Below are 26,028 nucleotides of genomic sequence, written 5' to 3' on the forward strand. Positions count from 1 at the left end.
TCCTAAATCTGCACATTGGGATCTATGACTGTACCACTATGGTATTGTCTTTTTTTCACCATTTACTTCGGAGACTGTGTTGGATTCTGGTTCTGCATATTCTCATATTACTCTTAATAATAAAAGGGATTATCCCACCAATAACATTTTTAGCATTTTTATAGGATAAACCATTAAGGTTTGTTGGGGGAAGGTTCAACTGCTCATCACCAATTGAAATAATCTGGTGTTCTCATTTGCTGAGATAAGAACCACAAGGAAAGGGTGGAGAAGACAGAGGAGCTGGCCACGCCTTTGGGGGGACGCTCCATTCTAGCCTATGATGTCTGGTTTCACTTGAAACCTGTTGACTCAATCCCATAAAATCTCTGGCAATCTGCCATTAGCATTGGAGGAAGCTGCTACAGCTGCACACTTTTCTAGTGACTGCTGCTGGAGAAACGCAGCATTGCATGGTGCCAATACAAATAAATAGATGTGAGAGCGAGCACAGAAGGGGTTGTTTTTTATTCCTATTATTTTTTGTCTCGTTATTTTTCTTTATTCTTTAGTTCATGTATTGTCCCTTGGGCAATGTCGTTTTTATGTCATGCTGACTACTTTGTGACCTACTGATGTTATAATTGTGATATGGCACTTGTTTTTTTGGGGGGTTGTTATGTCTTGGATTACATGGGGGCTGAAAAAATGTCCTTTTTTTGGCTGTCCAGATGATGGAAGGAATTACAGTCCTGTCCACCCATTTTAAGGATCTTAGTAACCTTGCCATGATGTCTTAGAACATGTTGGTGGAGAGGCATGAGCCATGGCGGTGTAGAGGAGAGGTAAAAAATGGCATAGTTAGGACTGAGTTTGATGCTGAGAGCCATTTAGGAATAGTGAGAACTTCTGACATAGGTGGATCTACCTGATTGAGAGTGTGACCTGAGACTGCCAGGCTTAGAAGGACAAGACTTAAAGCCCATGTAGACATGACACTTAATGAATGGAGACCAAAGAGCACATGCAGCTAAGTGATATGTAAACCTAGCCAGCCAGGCTGATGAACTGTGGCTCTTGGTTATTGAGGTAGAGACTGTTTTTTTGTTTTTACCTATTAGTTACCACTGTATCCAGGTATAAGAAGAGATAGTAAATTCTGAGTGATACACTTTGGACCTGAGAAGACAAACGTCATCTCCTAGGTCCTAGTTAAAGGTCGTCTTTTTGCTAATAGAGGGGAGTCTGCTATAATAAGAGCTGATCTGCAGTGCCGAGAAGCGGCCACTAAACAGTGTGACCAAATAGTGCTGTCCAGCTCCATGTATATCCGGCCATTGGCAATGATGGTACCAGCTGATTGGTGGGGCTGTCAGATGTTAAACCTTCACCGATCTCATATTGATTGTCTATCCTGTGGAAACGTGATCAATATCCTAGTAGTGGAAACCCCCTTTAACCCATAAGGATGCCCATTAATGTTCTATGAATAAAAGATCCAGACTTTTTATAGCTTCTTATAAGGAGAGAGCCCTCTGCTGACACTTTTTTTTTATTCTTCATTTCAGCCAAGCCTTAAAAATAGCAAAGAATCCAGAATACTCTTTTGGATTTTTGCCAGTGGTTACAGTTTTTTCCACTGAAATCAGTTTCCATGTGTTCTGTGTAAACCAAAGATAATAGTTCATTCCCCTCACTGTGTACAGCTCGAACTGCATAGTTCCTTGCTGAAATCAAACGTGGTTATTAAAATAAAATAAAAAAAACAAAACAGAAAATATGACAAGTCTTACATAAAACTTGTCTGGGTGTAAAATATTTCTGTAGACAATTTTCCTCCATTAAAACTACCGCAATGGTCTTTACAGCAATCTTTGTGCAAACTGTTGAAATCCAGACAAAAATGCAGCTTATCAAAGCCCACATATTAAATATAAGAGCCATGCTGTAATCAAGTGAAGTAATGTATCTGGGTTACTTGTATTTAGAAAGGGCGTCTTGGCGTCATATTGTGCCCTCTGTCTCCAGGTTGGCAGATTTAGGCTCCATGTTCTCCTCTCTAAGCATTGAAGCCTATGGCACTTTTGACCGTGAGCTTAGACTTTATACTCTTTTGTTTGGAAGTTCTCTGAACCAGGTTGCCCAACGTGCCAAACATCACAGGCAAGGGAGCGCATAATATAGCCAAGGACAGAAGATAATATATTACTTGTTGGATAGAGTTTAAGAAGATAGGACAGAGGGTATTTTAATATTTTAAGTAGGACAGGGGAATTCGTCCAGTTTGTCCAACCTGGATTACCATTTTCATCGAACGTACACCAGAAGAGATGCCTCTTAAACATAGAGATTTTAAAGGACTTTTCTACATTTCCCACTGATGGCATATCGCTAAAGTATAAACTTTGATATTATCTGCCATGTATGAAAAGAGCAACTCCTCAACCCCCGCTGTACCTGATAACAGTCATACCTTATGACAAATCTGTCCCATCCCGTGTGAATAACATTTATATTACTATACTTAGGATCCTAACGTCTTCTTGTATAAATTATCTTAATGAAAGATGAACTGTGGAAAGAAAACAATGAATTTACCATGATGAGCACCTCTCTGGATACTTTCCATACATGACCGACAAGCTTCCATGGCACAGGAAAGGCCTAAGTTATGACCTTCCAGGAAAATGTTTATGTAACCTGCATGCATGGAAAATATGTATTGCAGCTTTAAAAAAAAGGAGAATATTTTACAAAGGGTGTGGTACGTCCATATTCTGTAAATCGAAAATGATTATTCTATCAATTATTTGGGTTTTATCATACTTTGCACACTGCTATTATTGCTGTTTAGTAAAACTGAAGGTTACAATAATTCTGTGTACCTCTTGTTTTCAATACAATAGCTATTATTGGGCCGAGGTCACACTGACGTAGATTCTCTCATGCAAGAGAATCAGGCTGATTATAGAAACGACAGTCGGCTCAAATATTGTCAGAGTCTGAGCCGAGTGTCAGTGCTCTGTGCTCCGATCCACTCTCATGAGAGAATCACAGCACAGGAGGAGACAGAGAAAGTAATCTCTCCATCTCCTCCATTGCAGGCGTCCACAGTAATTGGACTGCACTCGGATGACATCTGAATGCAGTCTGATGTTTCATACGTGCCCATACACCTATATGGGTGCGCGTGAGCTGAATCGGCATGAGAAAATAATTGCAGATCTTCATTGCCCCATAATATAACATTGGGCCGAGAGCTATTTGATAAAAGATCAGATACCACTCAGCTGTGTTATACTGCAGTGGCAGCGAGCCCTTAAAAAGAGTGCAAAATCATCCCTTAATCTGTCACCAGATTTCACAATACAAACTGCATTCATTATTAGAGATCTCATAAACCTGATGAGGCTTGTGTAAAGTTTAATTCATCTAGGCTGACTGACAGCTCCTTAGTGTCCCTCCTCCCTGCTGAGACCTCATTCTGCTCAGCACAAGCTGCAGCTTTCAGTCAGGCTTTTATGGGACTAAATATACTTGGACTCATGAGCTCCCTCACTTTACAGCTGGGCTCATAAAATGTTTATTTTAATGTCGAGATTATACATCCATTCTGACATGGATTTTCAAAGTAATTACACCAGTCTCATCAGGTCTAAGAGATCTATTTAATAATACATGGAAATGGTATTGTAAAATTTGGTGACAAATACTTATGTTAAAGCATATGTTCAGCTTTAATAAAATATTTTGCATATTATCTCGTCTTGTGATTCAACTAACAAGAGATTTATTTTACTCACTATGAGCCTCCACATAGGTTTTTGTAACTTTTGCTGGCAAGAATACTGAATGTCGCTTACTCTACATGAAGCAGCACATGAAAGATGCAACAAATGCATTAAGAGGCACACAAACAAATTTTTCTCATCTTACTTCAGTGCACCCTTCATTATGACTACATTCGTCTTAATGATTCGGAGCTCTAGTTTTTCTAACCTAAAAGTTTCATATTAAAGGGAACCAGTCACATCCAGAAACGCTATGTACCTAGAGCACAAATGTCAAACTCTGACCCATGGGCCAAATTTGGCCCCCGGGGTGGTTATATTTGGCCCTATGCCATATGGAGGACAATGTGGGGCCATTATTTTGTATGGAGGACTATATGGAGCCCATTATTCTGTATGGAGGACTATGTGGGGCTATTATTTTGTATGGAGGACTATGTGGGGCCCATTATACTATATGGAAGGCAACGTGGGGCCCATTATACTATATAGAGGACTATGTGGGGCCCATTATACTGTATGGAGGACTATGTGGGGCCCATTATACTGTATGAAGGACTATGTGGGGCCCATTATTCTGTATGGAGGACTATGTGGGGCCCATTATTTTGTATGGTGGACTATGTGGAGCCCATTATTCTGTATGGAGGACTATGTGGAGCCCATTATACTGTGTGGGGCCCATTATACTGTTTGGAGGGCTAGCGTGGGCCATTATACTGTATTTAGGCCCATTAATGTGAATGGAGAGCTGTGTGGGGATCACAGTTGGGCCATCATATTGTGTTAGGGTCACTATACTTTGCTAGGGAAGTTGAGGGGGGGGGTAGAAGTAGGGTTATCATACCATATGTGTGGAGGGCACTGTGGGGCAATTCACTGTGGGGGTATCATGCTGTGTTTTGGGATGGACTTTTGCTAGCATCATACTTTATGGAGGCAATGAAAGGTCAATCTAGGGGCTTCATTTGGAGGAAAATTACTCTGGAAGAGCTGCAAAGTTGTGAGATATGCTCTTCTGTGACCCCACCGAATATGATTTTTTTTTTTTTTAAATAAATATCAAGGTTGGCCTGCGACTTTGTCCACGTTTTTAATTTTGGCCCTCTGTGTATTTGAGTTTGATATTCCTGATCTAGAGATATAGGGGTACTCTGCAGGTACTCTGGCATTTCAATCCTGCTTATTTGGCTTACTGGAGCAGTGGCTACAGAGAGAAAATTATGTTTTATTCTTCCTGTAGCCGCTCACTTCCAGGCATTGGAGTGATGCAGAAGAGTGTAACGGTCACCACTCGCAACACAACTCGGCTAACTGTAATCACTCCGCTGCACTCTGCGGTGTGTGTGCAGCGTGTGTGTACGCAGCGTGTGTGCAGAACAGGCTGTCAATCAAAGTTCCAAGGTGTGATCAAAGCTGTGACTGGTGACTGTAACCACTCCCTGCTCCGCCCTGATGACTGGAAGTGAGTGGTTGCACGGAGAACATAATCCAGGCAGACATTATATAAATGCTATTTACCTGCAGATTAAGCCGATATCTGCAGGTAAATATTGTTACTGGATGTGATAATTTACCTTACAGCCTCTGCTTGTAATAGTGGAGAATATCCAAATTCAGCAAAGACTTGTAAAACAGAAAGTGACGACATGAACAGAATATGCAGAATATACAGACAAGAAGAAAAATATCTCATTCTGGGATACAAATTGTTCTTTTATGTCCTGCCCATTGTTACATGTGCATAACTACTGCAACTAAGCTTGGAAGCAAGTGCTAAGGAGCGGAGGAGTGAGTTGGATTTTCATGCTTCAGTTCTCCCTTTTTCACGCTGTTTCTATTCTACCATAAAGCAAACCTGTCATTTCAGGTGACTTTTCAGAATAAGCTGACATGCTTGTACATGAAGAATACAATCTCTGGCCATTATATGACTTTAATCCTATAGGGTTCCCTATCTCTAAGGGTACATCCACATGGGACATATTTGTAGCAATTTTTTCATCAGGAAAAGTATTATGGTACCAGCATCGTGGATATGTTTTAAAAAAATCTCATCCACATGATGCAGAGATTTGACATCCGCAGCCTATCAGTCTACACTGCAGATCCACCACCAATTTCAATTAAAATTTAGTGTGGATATTGCCACAGAAAATTTGCTGTAGTATTTCTACTGCAGAAATTCTGTTGGGTGAAGCCTCACTGTTATGATATTTCTCATACAGAGAACACAGATTCATGAGAGATTACTGCTCTTCTGTGTCTCTGTACCACATTTTCACAAGCAACAGGGGCATGAAGGAAATCGTGGTACTGAGCAGTGTAGCAATGAATCCAGCACTGGGCGTGATAAAACACATACTAAAGAACAGCAGCCCCATTTTTCTACATTTGTATCTTTCTCTCTCATACTGCAGCTCTATCCTCCTCATATAGACAGATTTTAGCTGCATTTCTGAGTTAATGATAAATTTAGAGGGAGGAGAAGAATATAGGAGTGGAGACAGAAGCAGATTTCTCTAAGATATATTACAAGGTTTCTTATATTCACTTCTACTACCCGTGTTTCCCCAAAAATAAGACAGGGTCTTATATTATTTTGTGCTCTGAAAGATGGGTTAGGGCTTATTTTCAGGGGATGTCCTATTTGTTTCCCATGAACAACAATCCACATTTATTCTTGACCAAAAAAATCAACATTTATTCAAATATAATTATGCCATCACACACACTGCACATACACATGTATATGCACACTCACACTGGACATACATACACATGTATATGCACACTCACACTGGACATACATACACATGTATATACACACACTGCACATACGATACATACCAGCCTAGTTCCCTTAGACTCCTGCAGTTAAAGGACCTTTGGTGACATCATGGTCACAAGACAGTGATGTCACCAAAGGTACTTAAAGGGGTATTGGGGTATTCCCATCTCCAAGATCCTATCCCAATATGTAGTAGGTATAATAATAATAATATTAGCAAATCCCTCCAATTAGAAATTTAGTATAGTTTTTCTGATTTGCTATGTCTCTTTCCTCTTGTGCAAGCATTGCAGGACCTTTGGTATCTATGGTTATGAACTCTAGCAACTAGCTGTCACTATATCAGTGGTCGTAACCATGGATACCTGCAATGCCTGCACACGAGGAAAGAGACATAGTGAATCAGAAAAACTAAATTGTATTTCTAATTAGAGGCATTTGCTAATAATATTATCAGTACACCTACTACATACTTGGATAGGATCTTGGAGATGGGAATACCCCTTTAAGCAGTCTTAACCTCAGAATAGAAAGTTGAGGGCCCTTAAGAGAATGGGGTTCCTGAGAAATTGTCTATTTTGCCCCCTCTTCCTTCTAACGCTGCCCCTGCATAGAAGCCTGTGTCCTCTTCAGTTCCTCTAGTCCAGTGTTCCCCAACTCCAGTCCTTAAGGCCCACTAACAGGTCATGTTTTCAGGATTTCCTTACTATTGCACAGGTGATGGAATTATTGCCTGTGCAGGTGATGGAATTATCACCTGTGCAATACTAAAGAAATCCTGAAAACATGACCTGTTGATGTGCCTTGAGGACTGAAGTTGGGGAACCCTGTTCTAGACTCCCACAGTTAAAGGACCTTTGGTGACATCATGCTCACATGACCGTGATGTCACCAAAGGTTCTTAAGCAGTCTTAACCTTGAAATAGAAACACTGAGGGCCTCTAAGAGAGTGGGGGCCCGGGGTAATTGCCCAGTCTTCTCCCCCCACACCCTCCCAACGCTGACCCTGACTGTAAATGGGGCTTATTTTTGGAGCAGGGCTTATTTTCGGGAAAACATGTATTGACTTATGCAAGTTTGTTGATACGTCGGTGACCATTCAATTTGATCTGCTAAAATCCTATGTGCAAACTTCTGTAAATATGAAGAGTATTATTGGCCACAGAAATTATTCAGACTTTTATTGCATAAGTCAATTAAAGAAAAATGAAGTATGGTTTAAATGGTTCTAACCGCTAGTCCATCTTTCCAACACTTTTGTATATGACCTCAAAATGTTCGCTTTATGAATCGCCTCGAATAAGTTATTCTTTAATATGAGTGTGAAGGGGAACCATCCAGGTTAATACTTTCATTTAGTAACTTTAGTAACTTTTAATAGTTTGTATCATTGGGAAAACTCTACATTTCCTGTGTCCTGGTTTAAAAAAAAAAAAAAAAAGCTGTAGTGTTTCATAGTTTCATAGAGCATCATGCATGAATTCACAGGATTCCGTCTCCTCTTGTATATTCTGCTCTGTAATAGTCATTTGGATAAAATTCAGTTTTACATGTTGGCAAGTGATTAAATACTTCTCATAGACCATGAGCTCATATGTTAGTTTTACTGACTGGATTCATGACAATATCCTGTCTCTCGTCAGCTGAAAGTCAAAGGGGAAGAGAACATGATGTGTCTTTGTTTTACTACATTAGGAAGTGTGGGAAATCATCTGGATTTAGATAATATGCCACCATCTTGAAGCTTTTTAAGGCTTTAAAGGTTTAAAGGGATGTCTATAATTAAGAAAAAGGCCAAAAACCTTAGAATGCAAAAATAACAAAATGTCCTTACATGACCTAACATTTTCTCACCTGGTAAATCCCCCACCGCTCTAGTGCTACCTCTCTTTTGGTCCCACCAGTCCTTGTTAGCAGTGCTGTGGTGAAGATGTTCCAACTATCAGCACATGACCGCTGCAGCCAATCACTGTCTTTAGTGATGTCAGCAGCATAGTCAGCATGTGACCTCTGAGGAGATGTCATCACAAAGACTAACAGGGACTGGCAGGATCACTGGAAAAATATTATTTTATTGTATACCCACATTTAAGTGGCAGTCCAGGATCCCACCATAAATTCTTTAATATATATGAGACAACAACCATTAAAAAATTCCCTCTCTGGCTGATTGGAGTTTGCTGTCATTTTACATGTGTTGAATCAAAATCAGCCACCAGTCTCATTAATCTGAACAGTGGTGTAAAGTATGGTGGAGACAGAAGAACAGCCTAAATTTCTGTTGTTAAGGCAGTGCATGGATATTAGACGACTTCAGATGCCTTCAATTGGAATTCTCTGTCAATCATACAAGGTCTAGTACAATCCATACTTTATCCAGTACCCAAATCCAAAAACGTGGTCCATCTACGAGGATGAGAACATGTTCCCCGAAATGTTGTATCACCGGAATGGAAAAAGACATGGCTTGTTAGTTTAAAAACTATGTGCTTACATGTTGCCAAATAAAAGAAAGAGGACACTGTTCCGAAAAGGCTGCCAAGTTTGAGTAGTCTCTTTATTCAAGTTTCTTGGATAAGTGCTCGACAATACCTGTGCACAGTTGGAAACTACTGAAGATGCCCCATAAATAATGTGGTCAACACTACAGTGATTGGCTGCAGCGTTTACATGGAAAACCTTTTTCTTGGAAGTGGTTGGCATTGGTAAAGTAAGTGTTACTTAGTTTATAATTTTAGAGAATTACGAGCTTTTGGAAAGAAATCAATGGCTGAATAACCTCTATAAACCTAAACATTCTGCACAAATGTGCCTCTAACCGCAGTGCTGCTGTTGATTTACCTATGTATACACCTGACAGCTGCTGCTCCTGCACAGGTGACTCACAGGTAGTGGGTAAACAGAACTGCTCCAGCGTCATTGTCCCATCTGCCTCTAATTTAAATCTTGTTTTCTGCTCCAGGTATTAGCAGCAGATGCGGACTCCTTTTCCACCAGGAACCTTCTAGACATATTGCTGAACTCCTAGAAGATACCATGTCTAATTCAGACTCTGAAGACGATTCTCCGAGACCTAAGTTCTCTTTAGAGGTTCATGACAAGGACTCGCTTGCTGCCTTTGAGAAAGGAGAAAAAGATGGCAAGAGAGATGCAAAACCTCCAATGGATTCAGCGATGCAGAAAGAAAGTGGCAAGATCTCTCCGAGTATGGGCTTCAACTTTGACTTTTTGGGGCAGACACAAGGAAATGGTGGCAAGTAAGTGTATCTATCATATGTGATGTCATCTGTGAATGATAGAGGCAATTGTCCTCATTGATTGATAGTATCGTGGAATTGATATGGTCCAAAAATAAACAGCTATATTTATGGGCCATATTAACTGAGTATAACTAAAAATTATCAGTGAAAACCATATCTTTTCCACTTTCCTGGTAAACCCCAGAGGTGGTGGCTTTATTTCACCTAGGGCAAAGATTTATTTCTCGTAGTCCTATTTCTTAATGATCTGACCAAGGGAGACTGGTGTTTGTGCCTTCCCTAGAATGCTTGTTGAAGGTCCTTGCAGCCCCTTAGCTATGTTTCTGGTAGGTCTCCTAAAATAGTCAGAGTAAATGTAGTAAGATGAGGTGTTGTATATACCAGTTTGCTAAAAATAATGGAACCCCACTTCAATCCTAAAATCAGAGGTCTTATATCCTTCACCCTCTGTGATATAAGGAAACAGTTGAGCCTGCTCACTTGCACTCTTTTTAGATATCTCCCCTAAACTTTAACAAAAATGAACTGTGTGTATGCAAACACCCCTCTACTGCATATTGAATGCTGAATAGAATGGATGAAGTCATGTGAGACCTCAATAATGCTGTAGCTTGACCCTAAGGCCATGGCCACACTATCAGTATTTGGTCAGTATTCGGTCAGTATTTTTTCTCAGGAGTGGGAGCCAAAACCAGGAGTGGGTGAGAAATGCAGAATTGGTGACTTGTTCCTATTATACCTTTTCTCTGATTGTTCCTCACCTGGTTTTGTCTCCCACTCCTGAGAAAAAATACTGACCGAATACTGATAGTGGGGCCGTGGCCTTAGTGGCAAAATCTGTCTTGATGTCCTGTCAATAAACTATACCTAGAACTAAAGGACGTGACTCCTTCAGAAGCAACTTTTTAAATGATTTTTAGCAAACAATGTATGCATTTTATCAAACAAATGTTCCAAAGGTGCCAAATCCTTCATGTTTTCTGTAAAAATACATAATATGAACAAAAAGTTGTCAGCATTACGATGAAACGTAAGTAATTCCAGCAAGTAAATGATGCTATTTGCATTAAAGCAAAACAAATAAAAACTTCTTAGAACATCGTATTCATTTCCAAATTGCAGTTTTCATGTTTCTGATTTTCATAGTGTTTACAATAATAGAACAATAAGTTGTTGCCTCAATTTTCTTTCTTCTTTTTTTCTCTTTCTGCTGGGTAATTCCATTGACAGCACATAAATTACATTTTTATACTTAAACTCCTCTTTTAGAAATGATTTACGATCTTTCCCCGGCCCACAAAATAGAATCCAGGGTAACAGCAGCAATTGTAAAGCTATGCACTTGTTGCAACCAACACAACATGGCCTTTTATCTTTTATTTCTCAAACTTTCATCTGAAGAAAGTCTAGAGCTGAATTCAGATTTATGTGTGGGTCCTATTTGATATTAAGGAGTAATAAGGAGAAGCTGCATAAAGTTTACGTAAGGTTTTATGTAAATTATTCATTAAAGTTTGTGGTAATAGCTGCAGGTGTATACTTTTTGTGTCACTATCATCTCTACTTCTTTTTTCTTTCTGTACTATATTCTTTCTGTTCATTCAATTAGTGAAGACAATAAAGCCTACGGATTATGTTGTTTGCTCATGGGGTTGTGCCTGTGGTCGGCTTACAGGATGTAAATATTACAGTGTTGAATATGACTTTAGTGGTGAGCGAAGCCTGGTAACATGCAAAATAGTGCACAACTGTGATGTCATTAATCTGTTGCCTTTCCCTACAATATAGGCTAGTTGTGACGCTCACTTGTCAAGTTCCAGATGAGAGCATAGGGCAACTTGGGAGAAATTATCAATAGGCCATTATAGTTAACAGAGAAGTCTTTTACTGCAGTGCTGGGGTCCTGGGTTCAAATCTTACCAGGGACAACATCTACAAGGAGTTTGTATGTTCTCCCCGTGTTTGTGGGTTTCCTCCGGGTTCTCCAGTTTACTCCCACTCCAAAGACATACTGATAGGGAATCTAGATTGTGAGCCCTAATGGAGACAGTGATGATCTGTAAAGAGCTGTGGAATTAATGGAGTTTTCATACCGATGGTTATACATGGCAGTGCTTTACATTTATTCTTAAATACGATCTCACAAAAATACAGATCCATATCACCAAAGTTTTTCTTTACTACTTCCTGCACAAAGGCTGCAGCAGCTACCCTTACAGATGCTCCCCATGAGGCAGCACATTGAGCCCAATTTATCAAAGCTTTCACACCAGAATTCTGGTGTAAAATCTTTGAAAAGTTGCAAAATTTAGGCGCAGCTCGGTGTTGCTCCAAAATTTTGTGACTTTTGGCATCTTCACTCCAGTTTTCCTGAACTCCACCTAAATGGGTAACTTGGGGCAGGGCAGAGAAAAGGTGTGACGCCTCAGGTCGTCTAATTCATGATGAGCTGTCACATTCTGTATGCCAGGAATCTCATTCCAGTCAGAGACTGGCGTAGAGTACAGTACCATACACCACTCGTTAGATGCTTCAAAATCCTGAAGAGGCGTGCATCTGTAACGTGGCGCAGGGCAATACCCGTGGGTGAGACACTCGTCTGTGGCAGCTCGGCACGTTACATGAAAGTGGAGGCCCTGGCTGGGTGTGTGGACTTGATGTGTGAGGACACTATGCTCATGCAGGCCAATGTTGCTGGTTTGCCAGGACCAGATGTTTCACAGTTCAGATGTTTCACAGTTCAGTGAGGGAGACCACTAGTTTACTGAACTGGGATTTGGTGGGGATATATGCAAGGGATAGTGGGTGCAAAGTCTTATAAACGTTTCCTTTGCAACTCAAAGCATTTTCTCACTCATTTTCCTTCCTTTGTAGTTTACTCCAGGGTTCTCTATGTCCACTGTTTCTCACTACTTCACCACCACCATAGTCCTGATCAACAAGTGTCATCTACTTTCCATGTCCTCGTTTCCCTTCAGCTTGCCAGTGTGGCTGGTAAAGCCAATGCTCTGGAACTCCCATCCAGGACACTCTACTCGGCCCATGTACTCAGTCCTGTTTAGGCCCATTACTTTCCAGCATTATAAGCTCGGGGCCTTGTGGTTAGGCGTCCTCTCCTAAGACCCGTTTCCAGAAGGTCATTCTGTCTCTTAGTCACTTATGCTCCGGATCTCGCTAACCCTGTTCTTCGGTCTCCTCTCACTTAGGGACACCTCAGAATGTGGCACTGCTCTTCTTGGACCTTTTGGGCCACTCAATATGCACTCCAGGCCCTATCTGACCCTTTGACAGGAAACCGTCACTTTCCTTTAACTCATCCCCTCCTACTCTGGGCACATTCCAAACATTAACTCTAAGTATCCCTATGGTCAAACTGCACATATTACCAACATTACTGACATATTAAAATTCACATTGAACCACATAACATATCACATCACACAACAGTAAAACTTGTTTCTTCAAGAGGGAAACGTGGGCAGCATGTCCATATCCTTACACACATCTTCTTGAATCAGAATTGTCTGACTTCAGCACGCCCCCTCCTGAACAAAGCCAGACTTGATGAATCAAGCCATTGACTTTCTCCTCTAAATATTTCACGCTATACTGACACCTTGCAGTCCACCACAGGTACAGGGCGACACTGCCCAATCCACTGCAGTCTCAGGAGTACCAGTAGTTTTGCTCCACAATTGCCTCTACCATCTTCCCACTAAACTGTACTCACTTCTCAGGATAATGCATCTGTCACTTTTCTGGATTCCTGTTTGGTAGAATTTGCTTTCTGTTTGGCTGATGCTCATTGTGCTGTAACTTTGGTGTATAAAAAAAGAAAAAATCCAAACAAAACTAATCGTGGAATTCAGTTTACTTCACCATTTCACAACAGTTAGAATTTGTACCCATTTTTTACTATGTTATATGGTAAAATGCATGGTGTCATTGAAAACTACAATTTGCATTGGAAGAAGAAAAGGTAAAAATGAAAAGTGACTCTAGTGGGAAGGGGTTAACAATCTACAGTGGGCAAAAAAAGTACTGAGCACATCACCAATTTTTTAAGTAAATATATTTCTAAAGGTGGTATTGCCATGAAATTCTCACCAGATGTCGATAACAACCCATCCAATCCACACAGGCAAAGAAATCAGAGTTCAGAGAAGGAGTACACCAAACCTTCAGGATTTGAAGAGTGTTTGTGTGGAAGAATGGGCCAAAATCACACCTGAGCAATGATGCAACTAGTTTCTCCATAAAGAAGGCGTCTTGAAGCGGTCATCACCAACAAAGGCTTTTGTATGAAGCGTATTCAATACTTTTTCCCTGGGTCATCTCTCATTATTACACATAACTGGACATCTGTGCTTTATTTCTTTGCTTGTGTGGATTCGGTGGGTTGTTACCGACATCTAATGAGAATTTCATGTCAATAGCACATTTAGAAATATATTTGCTTAGAAAATTGGTGATGTGTTCAATACTTATTTCAGCCGCTGTTTATCTCCATCACTACTAGTTATTAATACGAGTTTATATCCTGGTACATCATTAAAAATCAGTACACTAAACCTCAATCCTTCCTTTACACTGCACATTCCTATAAAGTTAGCCAAATACAATAGCTCTACACATACAGTATAATTATTTTGTGATATATATATATATATATATATAATTGTATTGTTTTTATAACATAGATGATAGAAATATAATTATATAGAAGATGATTACATTATTACTGCCAGACAATTATTATTAATAATTATCCAAGTATACTAAATATAGTTATTAGTAGTTGTTGCCGCACCCTGTACACACTGGATGTTAGGCATCAGACTACCTTGTGAGAATTAAAGTACATAGACAGTGATACTTCAGAGAGACACTTAAAACCTCTCTTATTTAGACATTTGTCACATTAATCTAAAATAATCTCAATTTGGTAAAAAAAAATTAGCAAACTAAAAACTCTTCTTTAGCCAATGCATAATATCAAAATTATCAGAAACTAAGAGAAATAAATAATTTCTCTGTGTTAGTGATCAGACCTGACCCTTGATAGTTTGACTAATGACTAACAATGGAGCAAAGAAGGAAGGTAGAGGCATGAAAGGGGTTGTCTTACGTAAATTGTTAAAATTGTAAGATATTTATAAAAAAACAAGCAACTTTGCGATTTACTTCTTATTAAAAATTCTTGAGAATGGAGCGATTTCTAATTTTATATTCCACTGCTTGTTGCCTGTCTATCAGAGGTGGCCAGTTTCCTCAGCAAGGTGCATATACAAGTGCTTCTCACTAAATTAGAATATCTTCAAAAAGTTAATTTATTTCAGTTCTTCAATCCAAAAAGTGAAACTTTTATATTATATAGTCATTACAAACAGAGTGATCTATTTCAAGTGTTTATTTCTGTTAATGTTGATGATTATGGCTTACAGCCAATGAAAACACAAAAGTCATTATCTCAGTAAATTAGAATACTTCATAACAACAGGTTGAAAAATGTTTTTAAAATCCGAGAAGCACTTGTGGCTTGCAAGATATTTTCGATACAACTTGCAACCACCAAAAATAAATAAATTGCAAAGCTTCTCCTATACTTTGCAATGTTAAACATGGACAGCACATGGATGTCATGCTTGTGCTGTATGTGTTCACAGAACCATAGATTTGTATTGGCACTTTAAAAACACACATGTGAACCACACTATAGATAATAATGGGTACATGTTGTATCTATGAAAAAAAACAGATACCATATGAACTGGAAACACGGACGTCTGAATGAGGTTTAAGACTGATAGAAACCAATCTATTACCAATCCCCCAGTCTACCCACAAAAAATAAAAAATATAGCATTATTGCATGGTCCAGATATTTATCTTTTGTTATTTGTAATATATTACATGTTTAATAGATACAAGTTTTTAGAATCTATTCTGGGGGTTGTTTCAGTGTTATCAGTACAAACATTAAGACAAGTCATAGATATCTAAAGTTTGTAGCAAAACAAAACTTATTCTGTTCCGAAGATTTCAAGGTTCTTCCTTTATTTCTGATGAAGAACTTGATCCCAAATTATTATGTATTCTCTAATGGTGGAACTAATTAAATGGCTGCAGGTTTACTTATCTTTTATGTGAAATTGTTATGTTGTGTTTTGGTTCAATGTATTTAAAAGGAAAATGAAACTATATAGATATTTTCCATTAAATATATCCTACTATTTTGTGTCTACAGCTTCTATATATCTTTAGGTGTCTTCATTGTAATAAACTAGGGACAAATCCTTCATAGCCTGCAGTCATACTCCCTTAGATCTTGTTCCTGCATTTTGCTAATCTACATTTGTTAGTAGGACAGATTAAAGGTGAATCGGCAAACTAGCCAATTACATGGGGTCCTCATGTTCTACGGGGCCCTCAAGGACTGGACCACTATGAACAGCTTGATAGTTGAGCATTGACACAGACCACCAGAGAGTTTGAAGCATTATACAGGGTTGTTGTTTGGATCCTTATTGCTCAGGTCTCCATTTTTTTTAAACTGTTCAGTTTGGAAGGTTTAACAAACCACTTGTCCTACTAAGTCAAACCTCTGTCTAACCCAAGTCTTTAGATAAAGAATACTTTTATATTGACAGAGCTCTTAACACGGATCCTAAAGATGTCTACACAAAAGACAGAATCTTTGATGCAGTGACTAATGAAGATACTGAAGACCTGGCAGGACTGCAAAGATACCTGCAAAGAACAATGAAGGAGCTAACTAATGATGAATTCAGAGGTAATGGAGGATGTTGGTAGCATCTTGCTGATATGTACAAAGTGCTGTAGGGCAGAATGATGCAATATTCAAACTACATGCTATTTGACATCACCAAATTGCTGTCTGGATTTTACATAGCAAATACCTTTCTGCAGGATTACGCAGGACTCTCCTATGATTAAAGTGGTTGTCCCAATTCTGCAAGTTGGGACCCTCATAGGATGGAGAGGTCCTATAGACAATGGATGGAGTAGTGGTGTGCATGAGGGACAACTTCTTTATTCTAATGGGGCATTTCTGGTTCCTGGATCAGTGGGGGTACAATGGATAGGTGATAACTAATCATGAAAAAAGTGATTTGAAAGAAATCAAATTAACCAAAGTTTGTCGTTTTGGAAAAATCTGAAATTTTGTCTATTTGATTTGCATGAATCCAGCAAATTGACTGCCAGCAAGTTGACATTTTTCTGGATTCATATTGGCCCGAAAGTGGTTAAAAAAAACAATAAAATATTATACTCGCCTCACCTGTCTCTGCTGTTACAGCTCCCCATTGGTCTTCCTCTAGGTTACTAAGGCACCAGCTCCCACTCTGGTCTCCATGCACTCTTCGCTGTTGCTTCTTGTGCCAGCTAGGCTTTGAAGCAAGTTCTGACATCATGACGTGCACCACGTGGTCAAGTGGGGTTGCGCTTGGCACAATGTCATAACGTGTGTTGAGGCCTAGAAAGCATCTGATGCGAAGGAGAAGAGTGAAGAGGAGGTGAGAGCTGGAGCAGGTGCCTTAGGAAGTCAGCGGAGGACCAGCTGTGAGCTGTGGTGGCCGGGTCCGGTGTGGGACTAGGTAAGTAGGATATTTTATTGTCTTTCAACCTCATTCTGACCCATCTGTTTATCATGTTTTGGAGTTTCGAAACATTAGAGCATCATAGCCAGCTTTTTTGGGGGGCAGATTCAACTTGCCAATGAGAATTGAATTTACATGCCAAATTTGAATGGATCTGCTGAATTCAAATTTTGTCAGCTTCGCACATGTTTAGTGATAACTTGCCGAGTTGAGGCAAACCCTTTAATTACTTTTGGGGTAGTTTGATTAAAAAAAGATCAATCTAAATAAAAGGTTCCTTATTGTCATTTTGAGCTATTGTGTATTGTATAGTCTAGAGTTGAAATCACCCAGAGTTCTTTGCAGTATGCATGTCTGAGTTTGCTCTGGTTATTTGTATTCCAGCTCAGTTGTTGGGGTGCGCTGGATGACTCGATTAAAAAGATCAGCTTGCACATAAAAAATATAGTTTTTGTACATTTTTCCAGCAAGTAAAAAAAATTGTCATTTTGTCAAGCTGTGCCTTGGCACTTGGGGTGCTAACTAGATCCCTAGAAGTAGGGGTGCCCAAGCCTATCCCTGTCCCTCAGATTACTCCTGAAGGTGGAGATGCCAGGGTTCAAGTGCCTTGCTATGCGCCTATAATAACAACCCTTATTTGTCCCATTCCCCACCCAAGGACGTTGGAAGCCAAAGTGTATAGGATAACTCTAAGCAGACAAACAAGGGAAGATGGACAGGGGTAAATTAAAATAACTATCATACAAAATTCACTCATCAAACAACAGAGCAGAGCACAGGGGAGTTAAAGGAAGGAGAAGCCAAACAGGAGAAGATGAGGATGTGCCCACATACAAAACTCCAAGCAACAATCTCCTGAACAAATCTCCAAACGCCAACTCCAACCACGAACTACACCTCCAACTCCACACCAGGCAGTAAGAACTAACAATGGCAACTCCTAAGTGCCAGAGGCGAGCATACTGTATATAGGAGAGGGTGGTGGCCAGCACTGAACAGCTGAGACAATCCAAATAGGAAAGCTCCAGGAGCTTCAACTGAACAGATTAACCCTTGCACTGCTAGCAAGAAAAAACAACTACACTGTTTAATAAGATGGTGAAAAACTTCTAACCAGTGCAGGAGTTTTTGAAACCAGACGTTGCAATCTTCTGGCCCCTCTCTGTCGCGGTATCCCCGTGACTCATTTGTTATGATATTACCAAATATAAGCAAAATAAATGTTATTTCAAAGTCCATAATTGGATAAGTTTTGCTTGTTATAATATTTCAAACTGCTAAGTGGGATGGTACCGGACTTTCACCTAAAGTTAGTGTTGTTATTAAATTGCTTAGTTGATTAGGTAATTCAGTTTTCACTCCGGATTGATTTCTGACACTTGAAAGGATTATTTAAGGGCTTTTATCTGCTCTTTATAACTAGGCTTCCTGAAAAGGCACTTTGTCTGAGCCGAGCCCAGTCATATGAGGATGCATCAGCTGATGCTCTCTAGTGTTTGGCAGATGATCACACTGTGTCTTATCCCTACAGAAGTCTCCAACTAAGGATTATATGCAGCACATCAGCTAATAATACTGGTTGTGTTTCGAATTTGGACATTATTAAAGGGGTTCTCTGATATCAACAAGTCTGGGCCAAACACCCCATTATGCGTCAATAGCTCCAAAATCCAGATGCCATCCATGAGCTGAGCCAGCGTACACATACAATAGAGTGCAAAAAAAAGTATTTGGGTCCCTTGCTCCCCATTATCATCATCATCATAGAAGGCCCCCATATGTCTCTCTAACATTTCATCTGTAATTATGAAACGCAGTCTAACAGATAGTCTGAAGCTACTGTTGACTCTTAAGGTGTAAATCAAATACTAGCCGGCAATCTTCAGTGCCTAGTCACTCTTTCAATGTTAAACAGGCAAAAATGTCTATGTTTGCAGCATCAGAGAATGCAGAGTTTGAGTGTTCTGTGTGACAATGCCGCCCGTTAAAACTGTCAATCAATTCGTTATCGCACTGCCCCGCCAACTGGAAAGACGGAAGGCAGTTAGAGAGGTGTGCTCCAGCACACACATGATGATACAACCCCTTTAATCTTCTTGATAACCCTAACTTAATCAATTCAGGAAACCAATTAAAATAAAAACAGTGTATTCCCACATCTCAAAGCTGTGTCGCTCCTGTGATGTCATTGCTGTTAGTCCCGGTTTGTGACATGACATACTTGTGTCACATGTCTGTTGCAGCCAATCAGCATCCACTGTTTGGCTGCAGCTCATCAATATTCTGCCAGGGTAGACATCCGTTACAAAATAGTAAAGCTGATGCCAATCAGTGCCTGCTGAGTGGATGCAATGGACACGTGACACTGTAAGGGGGTGTGAATGCCTGCGCTCGCTCTGCATCACTCCCTGACAAAACAGGTACATGTGAAATGTATATTATATGTATCATGGTGGAATATTGAAAATGTATGTTAATATACTTTAATAAGACAATATAGGGAAAGGATAAGGTATAAGTGTAGGAATAGAACAAGGTTAGATAGGAACTAGGGGTTCAGGATAGGGGGCACTGAAGTGCAAGGAATAGGTAGAAATCATAGTTATTGGGTCTAGGGACTTTCCTAAGTGTTATAAGTAGGACAAGCACTTCTTGTTTGGGGCAGATAGGGGAGTAGAGTTGTGTTAGTTGTAACGTTCAAGCGTGTGCAGGAGGTACAATTGAGAAAGAGAAGGAGTTCAGGGCCCTGGGGGCTGGAGGTCAGCAGACATGCAGCGAGAGGAAGAGAGAGAAAAGGGCAGCATGATGAAAGAAGAAGCGGATAACTGCGAGGAAACTTCCCTAAACATCTTGGGCCTACAGCCTAGAGAAGGTGTGGAGGAGCCAGCCTTATTTACTTCCAAAGAAGGGGAAAAGGGTGGGGATGCACCTATAGTTCCTGGAAGCTGCTATACTGGGTGAGTCACACCTGGTGGAAAAGGAGTCAGAGAAGAGAGGGACACATAAGGAGGCTAAAACTGTGATAGTTGTATCACAAAGTGCTGTGTCTCTACTCAACTTTTTCATCAGTTCAGTTTTGGTCAAAGTTGTTTTGATGAAAAAGGAAACAGAGTTTGAAAGTGATTGTTGGCCTGCAACTGAGACTGGAATCTTGAAGCTGATGGGATCCTCCAGGAAAACCGAGAGTGTTGTGCAGTACATGCAGACCACAAGACAGACTGGACATTATCTTTTATTTGTGGGGAGTCAGGGAGTGGGAGCACAGCAGCAGACCCTCACAACAACTACCACACTGCACCCCTCACAACACAATAATGTCACGTCACCCTTCAGGAACATCAGTGTTGACATCAAAGGAATGGTGTTGCTGTGGGAGGTGAGAATACACTTTTTATTTCAGTTGTTTTCTTAAATTGATTTAGCTGGGGTTGTCTAGTAGTGGTCTACTCCTTTAAATGAAACACTATTTCTGCTATTTAGAAATATATTCTCCAAACTGGATTTTTTCATGTAGGGCTTATTGGGACAGGAAAAGTTTCCCTATCCTTCCTTATCTTGGATTCTAGCAGTAAAATTAAGAAATAAGCTTTATGGAAATATTACCTGTCACAAACACCACTCGACACCGACACATGTTCCTCGGGTGCTACTATAAAGGGGGACTCCACATCCCAATCACTCGTCCACTTACCTATCTCAATAAGCCAACAGTGAGCTAAGTGCAACCCACACACGGTCCCCACATCCACACCACACTTTACGATGCCACTACTCACCATTTTACCAGGCCAGCGAAACGCCTGCACTGGGCAACACACCGGTACACATGCACACCCAGCTTTTCCAAGCTCCTGACTGGTTCATTAATGGACAAATAGTTATCAAACCTTGACAACTACCTGTTAATTATTCTGTATACATAATCCATGTCTGCTCTTCATCAGATAACCTGCTTCAATTACCTGTTCCCAGCAGGAGGTGCAGACAGTGATCCAATGCCCCCAGCCTCTGATCTGTATAACTTATAATCCCTTTTATGACATTATGATATTACCTGACACTCATTCACAATTTTTTCATGCTTTTGAATAGAGGCAGCTGCATTTATGTGCAGATTGGTTGTCAACAGCTGCGTTATTTTGTATGTAAAAAGCACTTTGACCCTGAAAACTATGTGCAAATTAACAGCTTAAAAACGTTGCCATTTTGAAGCAAAAGCGCACATGTGTGATTTGTGGCCTCATTGCTGTTGCAATGTGATTGCTGTATATGAACACAAGCTTAAGAAAGTTTATTTGTGAGTGAAATGCAATCTGTGAAGAAAACTAAAACTTTCCATCCTTAATGTCTGCAGCTATCAGGGTGTGCTTGGAGTTACAATTCCCCATGAAGGAGACCTTGTCTTGGAATAGGGGTGCTCTTATCTCACTGGGCCAGCTAAACATGAAGGTTTTAAATGAACAGCAGGCGAGATTTATGAATTGTGTACATTGTTCAGTTTTTACAAAGTCTCCCTTCTATTCCAGTAGGGAGCTTGGTAATAAGTAGAGAAACAGTTTTAGACAGGAGGTTTAATATTTAAAGATGCTCCAAATTTATCAAACATGGTTTCGTATGAAGATTTGCAAAATGCAGCAATGTAGCCTGAAGGAAAGGTGATTTCAAAAACTCTCTTCATAATAACTTTCTCCAATTTCTTTTAAATATCCAGAGCCTAATACTGGGAAGACGTGTTTAATCAAGGCCATGTGGAGTTTAAGAAACGGAATGAATGACACCATCCCAATATTGCTGGAGGCTGCTAAGAACACTGGCAATTTGAAAAAACTGGTTAATGCACCATATACTAATCACTATTATTATGGTAAGTGAAGCCAAGAGAATATCTATATTACGGATTTTTTTTTAATTTTAATTATTACATTTTTAACCACTGTGCTTGGTACAGTTTGCAGAGCCTAGGCTTGTTTAGCTGTCAAGCAAAGGTTGCTGCCTCCAGAGGGGTAAACCAAATCTCATGAGCTCCAAGACAATATCTATAATCTATGTGCATTAATGATATTGATGTCCTCTTATGCCCAAAAGGGGTCCCTGAGCTCCTCAGGGATGGATGCGACTGCTACTTCGGGCATATGCCCCTGACTGTCTCTGGATCATGACATGGATTAACAACATCTTTTCGAAACTCGAAATTTGATGACAAGAGCAGGGGCATACATAGGAATCATGGGGCCCTATAGCAGAAGTTCTAATTGGGTCCCCCCACCAAAAAAAATTTAAATAATTGTCGGGGTCACAGAAGAGCAGATCTCACAACTTTCCAGCCTTTACACAGTAATTTTCCTCCTGCTGAAGTCCTAGATCCCTCTTTCATTGCCCCATAAAGTGTCATGCCAACAAAACTATCCCCCAAACACAGTATGATACCCCCATGGTGCATTCCTCTGCATTAGCCTCCACAATCACAGTATAATGACCCTACTGTGCCCCACCTCAACTCCCAGGGCAAAATATGGTGACCCCAACACAGTATGATCCCTGAACTGTGAGCCCTAGAGCTAGAGAGGATGGTAGGTAATAAGGGAGGATGTTATACATAATAAAAGATGAAACTATATAACTAAGGACTGCGCTATACATAATAAGTGAGTACACTATATACTTAGGGAGTATGCTATATATAATAAGCGAGTACACTATATACTAAGGGATTATGCTATACATAATAAGTGAGTACACTACAGTGGTGGCCAAAAGTATTGGCACCCCTGCAATTCTGTCAGATAATACTCAGTTTCTTCCTGAAAATGATTGCAATCACAAATTCTTTGGCATTATTATCTTGATTTAATTTGTCTTCAATGAAAAAGCACAAAATGAATTGTCCTAAAGCCAAATTGGATATAATTCCACACCAAACCTAAAAAACGGGGTGGACAAAAGTATTGGCACTGTTTGAAAAATCATGTGATGCTTCTCTAATTCGTGTAATTAACAGAACCTGTAACTTACCTGTGGCACCTAACAGGTGTTGGCAATAACTAAATCACACTTGCAGCCAGTTAACATGGATTAAAGTTGACTCAACCTCTGTCCTGTGTCCTCGTGTGTACCACATTGAGCATGGCGAAAAGAAAGAAGACCAAAGAACTGTCTGAGGACTTGAGAAACCAAATTGTGAGGAAGCATGAGCAATCTCAAGGCTACAAGTCCATCTCCAAAGACCTGAATGTTCCTGTGTCTTCCGTGCGCAGTGTCGTCAAGAAGTTTAAAGCCCATGGCACTGTGGCTAACCTCCCTAGATGCGGACGGAAAATAAAAATTGACGAGAGATTTCAACGCAAGATTGTGCGGATGGTGGATAAAGAACCTCGACTAACATCCAAACAAGTTCAAGCTGCCCTGCAGTCCGAGGGTACAACAGTGTCAACCTGTACTATCCGTCGGCGTCTGAATGAAAAGGGACTGTATGGTAGGATACCCAGGAAGACCCCACTTCTTACCCAGAGACATAAAAAAGCCAGGCTGGAGTTTGCCAAAACTTACCTGAGAAAGTCTAAAACGTTTTGGAAGAATGTTCTCTGGTCAGATGAGACAAAAGTAGAGCTTTTTGGGAAAAAGCATCAACATAGAGTGTACAGGAAAAAAAAGAGGCATTCAAAGAAAAGAACACGGTCCCTACAGTCAAACATGGCGGAGGATCCCTGATGTTTTGGCGTTGCTTTGCTGCCTCTAGCACTGGACTGCTTGACCGTGTGCATGGCATTATGAAGTCTGAAGACTGCCAACAAATTTTGCAGCATAATGTAGGGCCCAGTGTGAGAAAGCTGGGTCTCCCTCAGAGGTCATGGGTCTTCCAGCAGGACAATGACCCAAAACACACTTCCAAAAGCACTATAAAATGGTTTGAGAGAAAGTACTGGAGACTTCCAAGGTGGCCAGCAATGAGTCCAGACCTGAATCCTATAGAACACCTGTGGAGAGATCTCAAAATGGCAGTTTGGAGAAGGCACCCTTCAAATATCAGGGACCTGGAGCAGTTTGCCAAAGAAGAATGGTCTACAATTCCAGCAGAGCATTGTAAGAAACTCATTGATGGTTACCGGAAGCGGTTGTTCGCAGTTATTTTGGCTAAAGGTTGTGCAACCAAGTATTAGGCTGAGGGTGCCAATACTTTTGTCTGGCCCATTTTTGCAGTTTTGTGTGAAATGATCAATGATTTGATTTTTGCTTCATTCTCTTTTGTGTTTTTTCCTTGCAAGCAAATTAAATGAAGATAATAATACCAAAGAATTTGTGATTGCAATCATTTTCAGGAAGAAACTGAGTATTATCTGACAGAATTGCTGGGGTGCCAATACTTTTGGCCACCACTGTATATACTAAGGGAGTATGCTATACATAATAAGTGAGTACACTATATACTAAGGGAGTATGCTATACATAATAAGTGAGTACACTATATGCTAAGGGACTGTGCTATACATAATACGGCTACATTCCTGCATCTGCGTGCAGTGTCGGTGTGCTGCCCTGTTTTACAGATGCATTGAACATGTCCTAATCTAATCCTCAAAATCGGTTCAGAACAGGACATTCTCTGACCTTCACAGATCTAATTCTCAGCTCTGTGATTTTCATGAATGTGTGAATGGATCTATAAAACCCTACGAGTCCATGTACCATCCAATAAAAAAATCTGGCATCACATGGACATTTCACACAAATGTGAGAATGCAGTCTAAGGGATTTTACATGTAATATTATCACTCCAAGTCACACAGTACAGATACCTGATAATATTTACATCCAGGCCCTTACCGCTGACGTCTCATCTGATTAGAATTGGTTTCTGCTGCTTCTTTTCCATCTCGTCAGACCTTCATGCCGTCATCTCACACCACGGCTCGTCTTGTCACGATGAACTCCAGCCTAGAAAATAAGAAGGGCACATATATTATATATATATACACATGTGTCTCCCCCCCATTTAATCAAAATATAAAGTGATAAGCAGCACTGTGCCCCCCATTAACTATAATCTCCACCAGCCAATAACATAAATTATTCAGTCTCTGTTACTCTTCCCAATTAACTGTAAGGCTATGTGCACACGGAAAATATACAAGGCTTTACATTACAAGCACAGTGAAACCCCCATCATTGCTCTCTCCCAGCACCCCCATCATTGCTCTCTCCCAGCACCCCCATTATTTCTCTCTCCCAGCACCCCCATCATTGCTCTCTCCCAGCGCCCTCATCATTGCTCTCCCCAGCCCCACCATCCCCATCATTGCTCTCCCTAGCTCCATCATTGCTCTCCCCAGCCACCCCCATCCCCATAATTGCTCTCCCCAGCACCATCGGCCCCGTAATTGCTCTCCCCAGCCCCATCATTGCTCTCCCCAGCCCTACCATCACCATCATTGCTCTCCCATCCCCACTATTGCGCTCCCCAGCCCCATCATTGCTCTCTCCAGCCCCATAATTGCTCTCCCTAGCCCCATCGGCCCTGTCATTGCTTTCCCCAGCCCCATCATTGCTCTCCCCAGCCCTACCATCACCATCATTGCTCTCCCATCCCC

At 40.5% G+C, this 26,028-nt stretch overlaps 1 protein-coding gene across 5 annotated transcripts in view; it reads left to right on the forward strand.

Annotated features, from left to right (window-relative positions):
* The window catches only part of LOC141234485 (integrin alpha-E-like), a 356,506-nt gene that overhangs the window by 55,689 nt on the left and 274,789 nt on the right, over positions 1-26,028 (forward strand). For 4 of the 5 annotated variants that reach the window (XM_073668020.1, XM_073668018.1, XM_073668016.1 and 1 more), the window contains exons 2-4: positions 9,524-9,818; positions 16,472-16,614; positions 22,155-22,307. In XM_073668020.1, the coding sequence (XP_073524121.1) occupies positions 9,598-9,818; positions 16,472-16,614; positions 22,155-22,307 (517 nt within the window). In that variant the 5' untranslated portion in view covers positions 9,524-9,597. Of the gene's footprint in view, positions 1-9,117; positions 9,272-9,523; positions 9,819-16,471; positions 16,615-22,154; positions 22,308-26,028 lie in introns of those variants that run through there. The other variant, XM_073668017.1, reaches the window with a different exon arrangement.

This window comes from Phyllobates terribilis, unplaced genomic scaffold (assembly GCF_046119375.1).
Source record: "Phyllobates terribilis strain yellow unplaced genomic scaffold, ASM4611937v1 Scaffold_2__4_contigs__length_985480577, whole genome shotgun sequence".
Classification (NCBI taxonomy): domain Eukaryota; kingdom Metazoa; phylum Chordata; class Amphibia; order Anura; family Dendrobatidae; genus Phyllobates; species Phyllobates terribilis.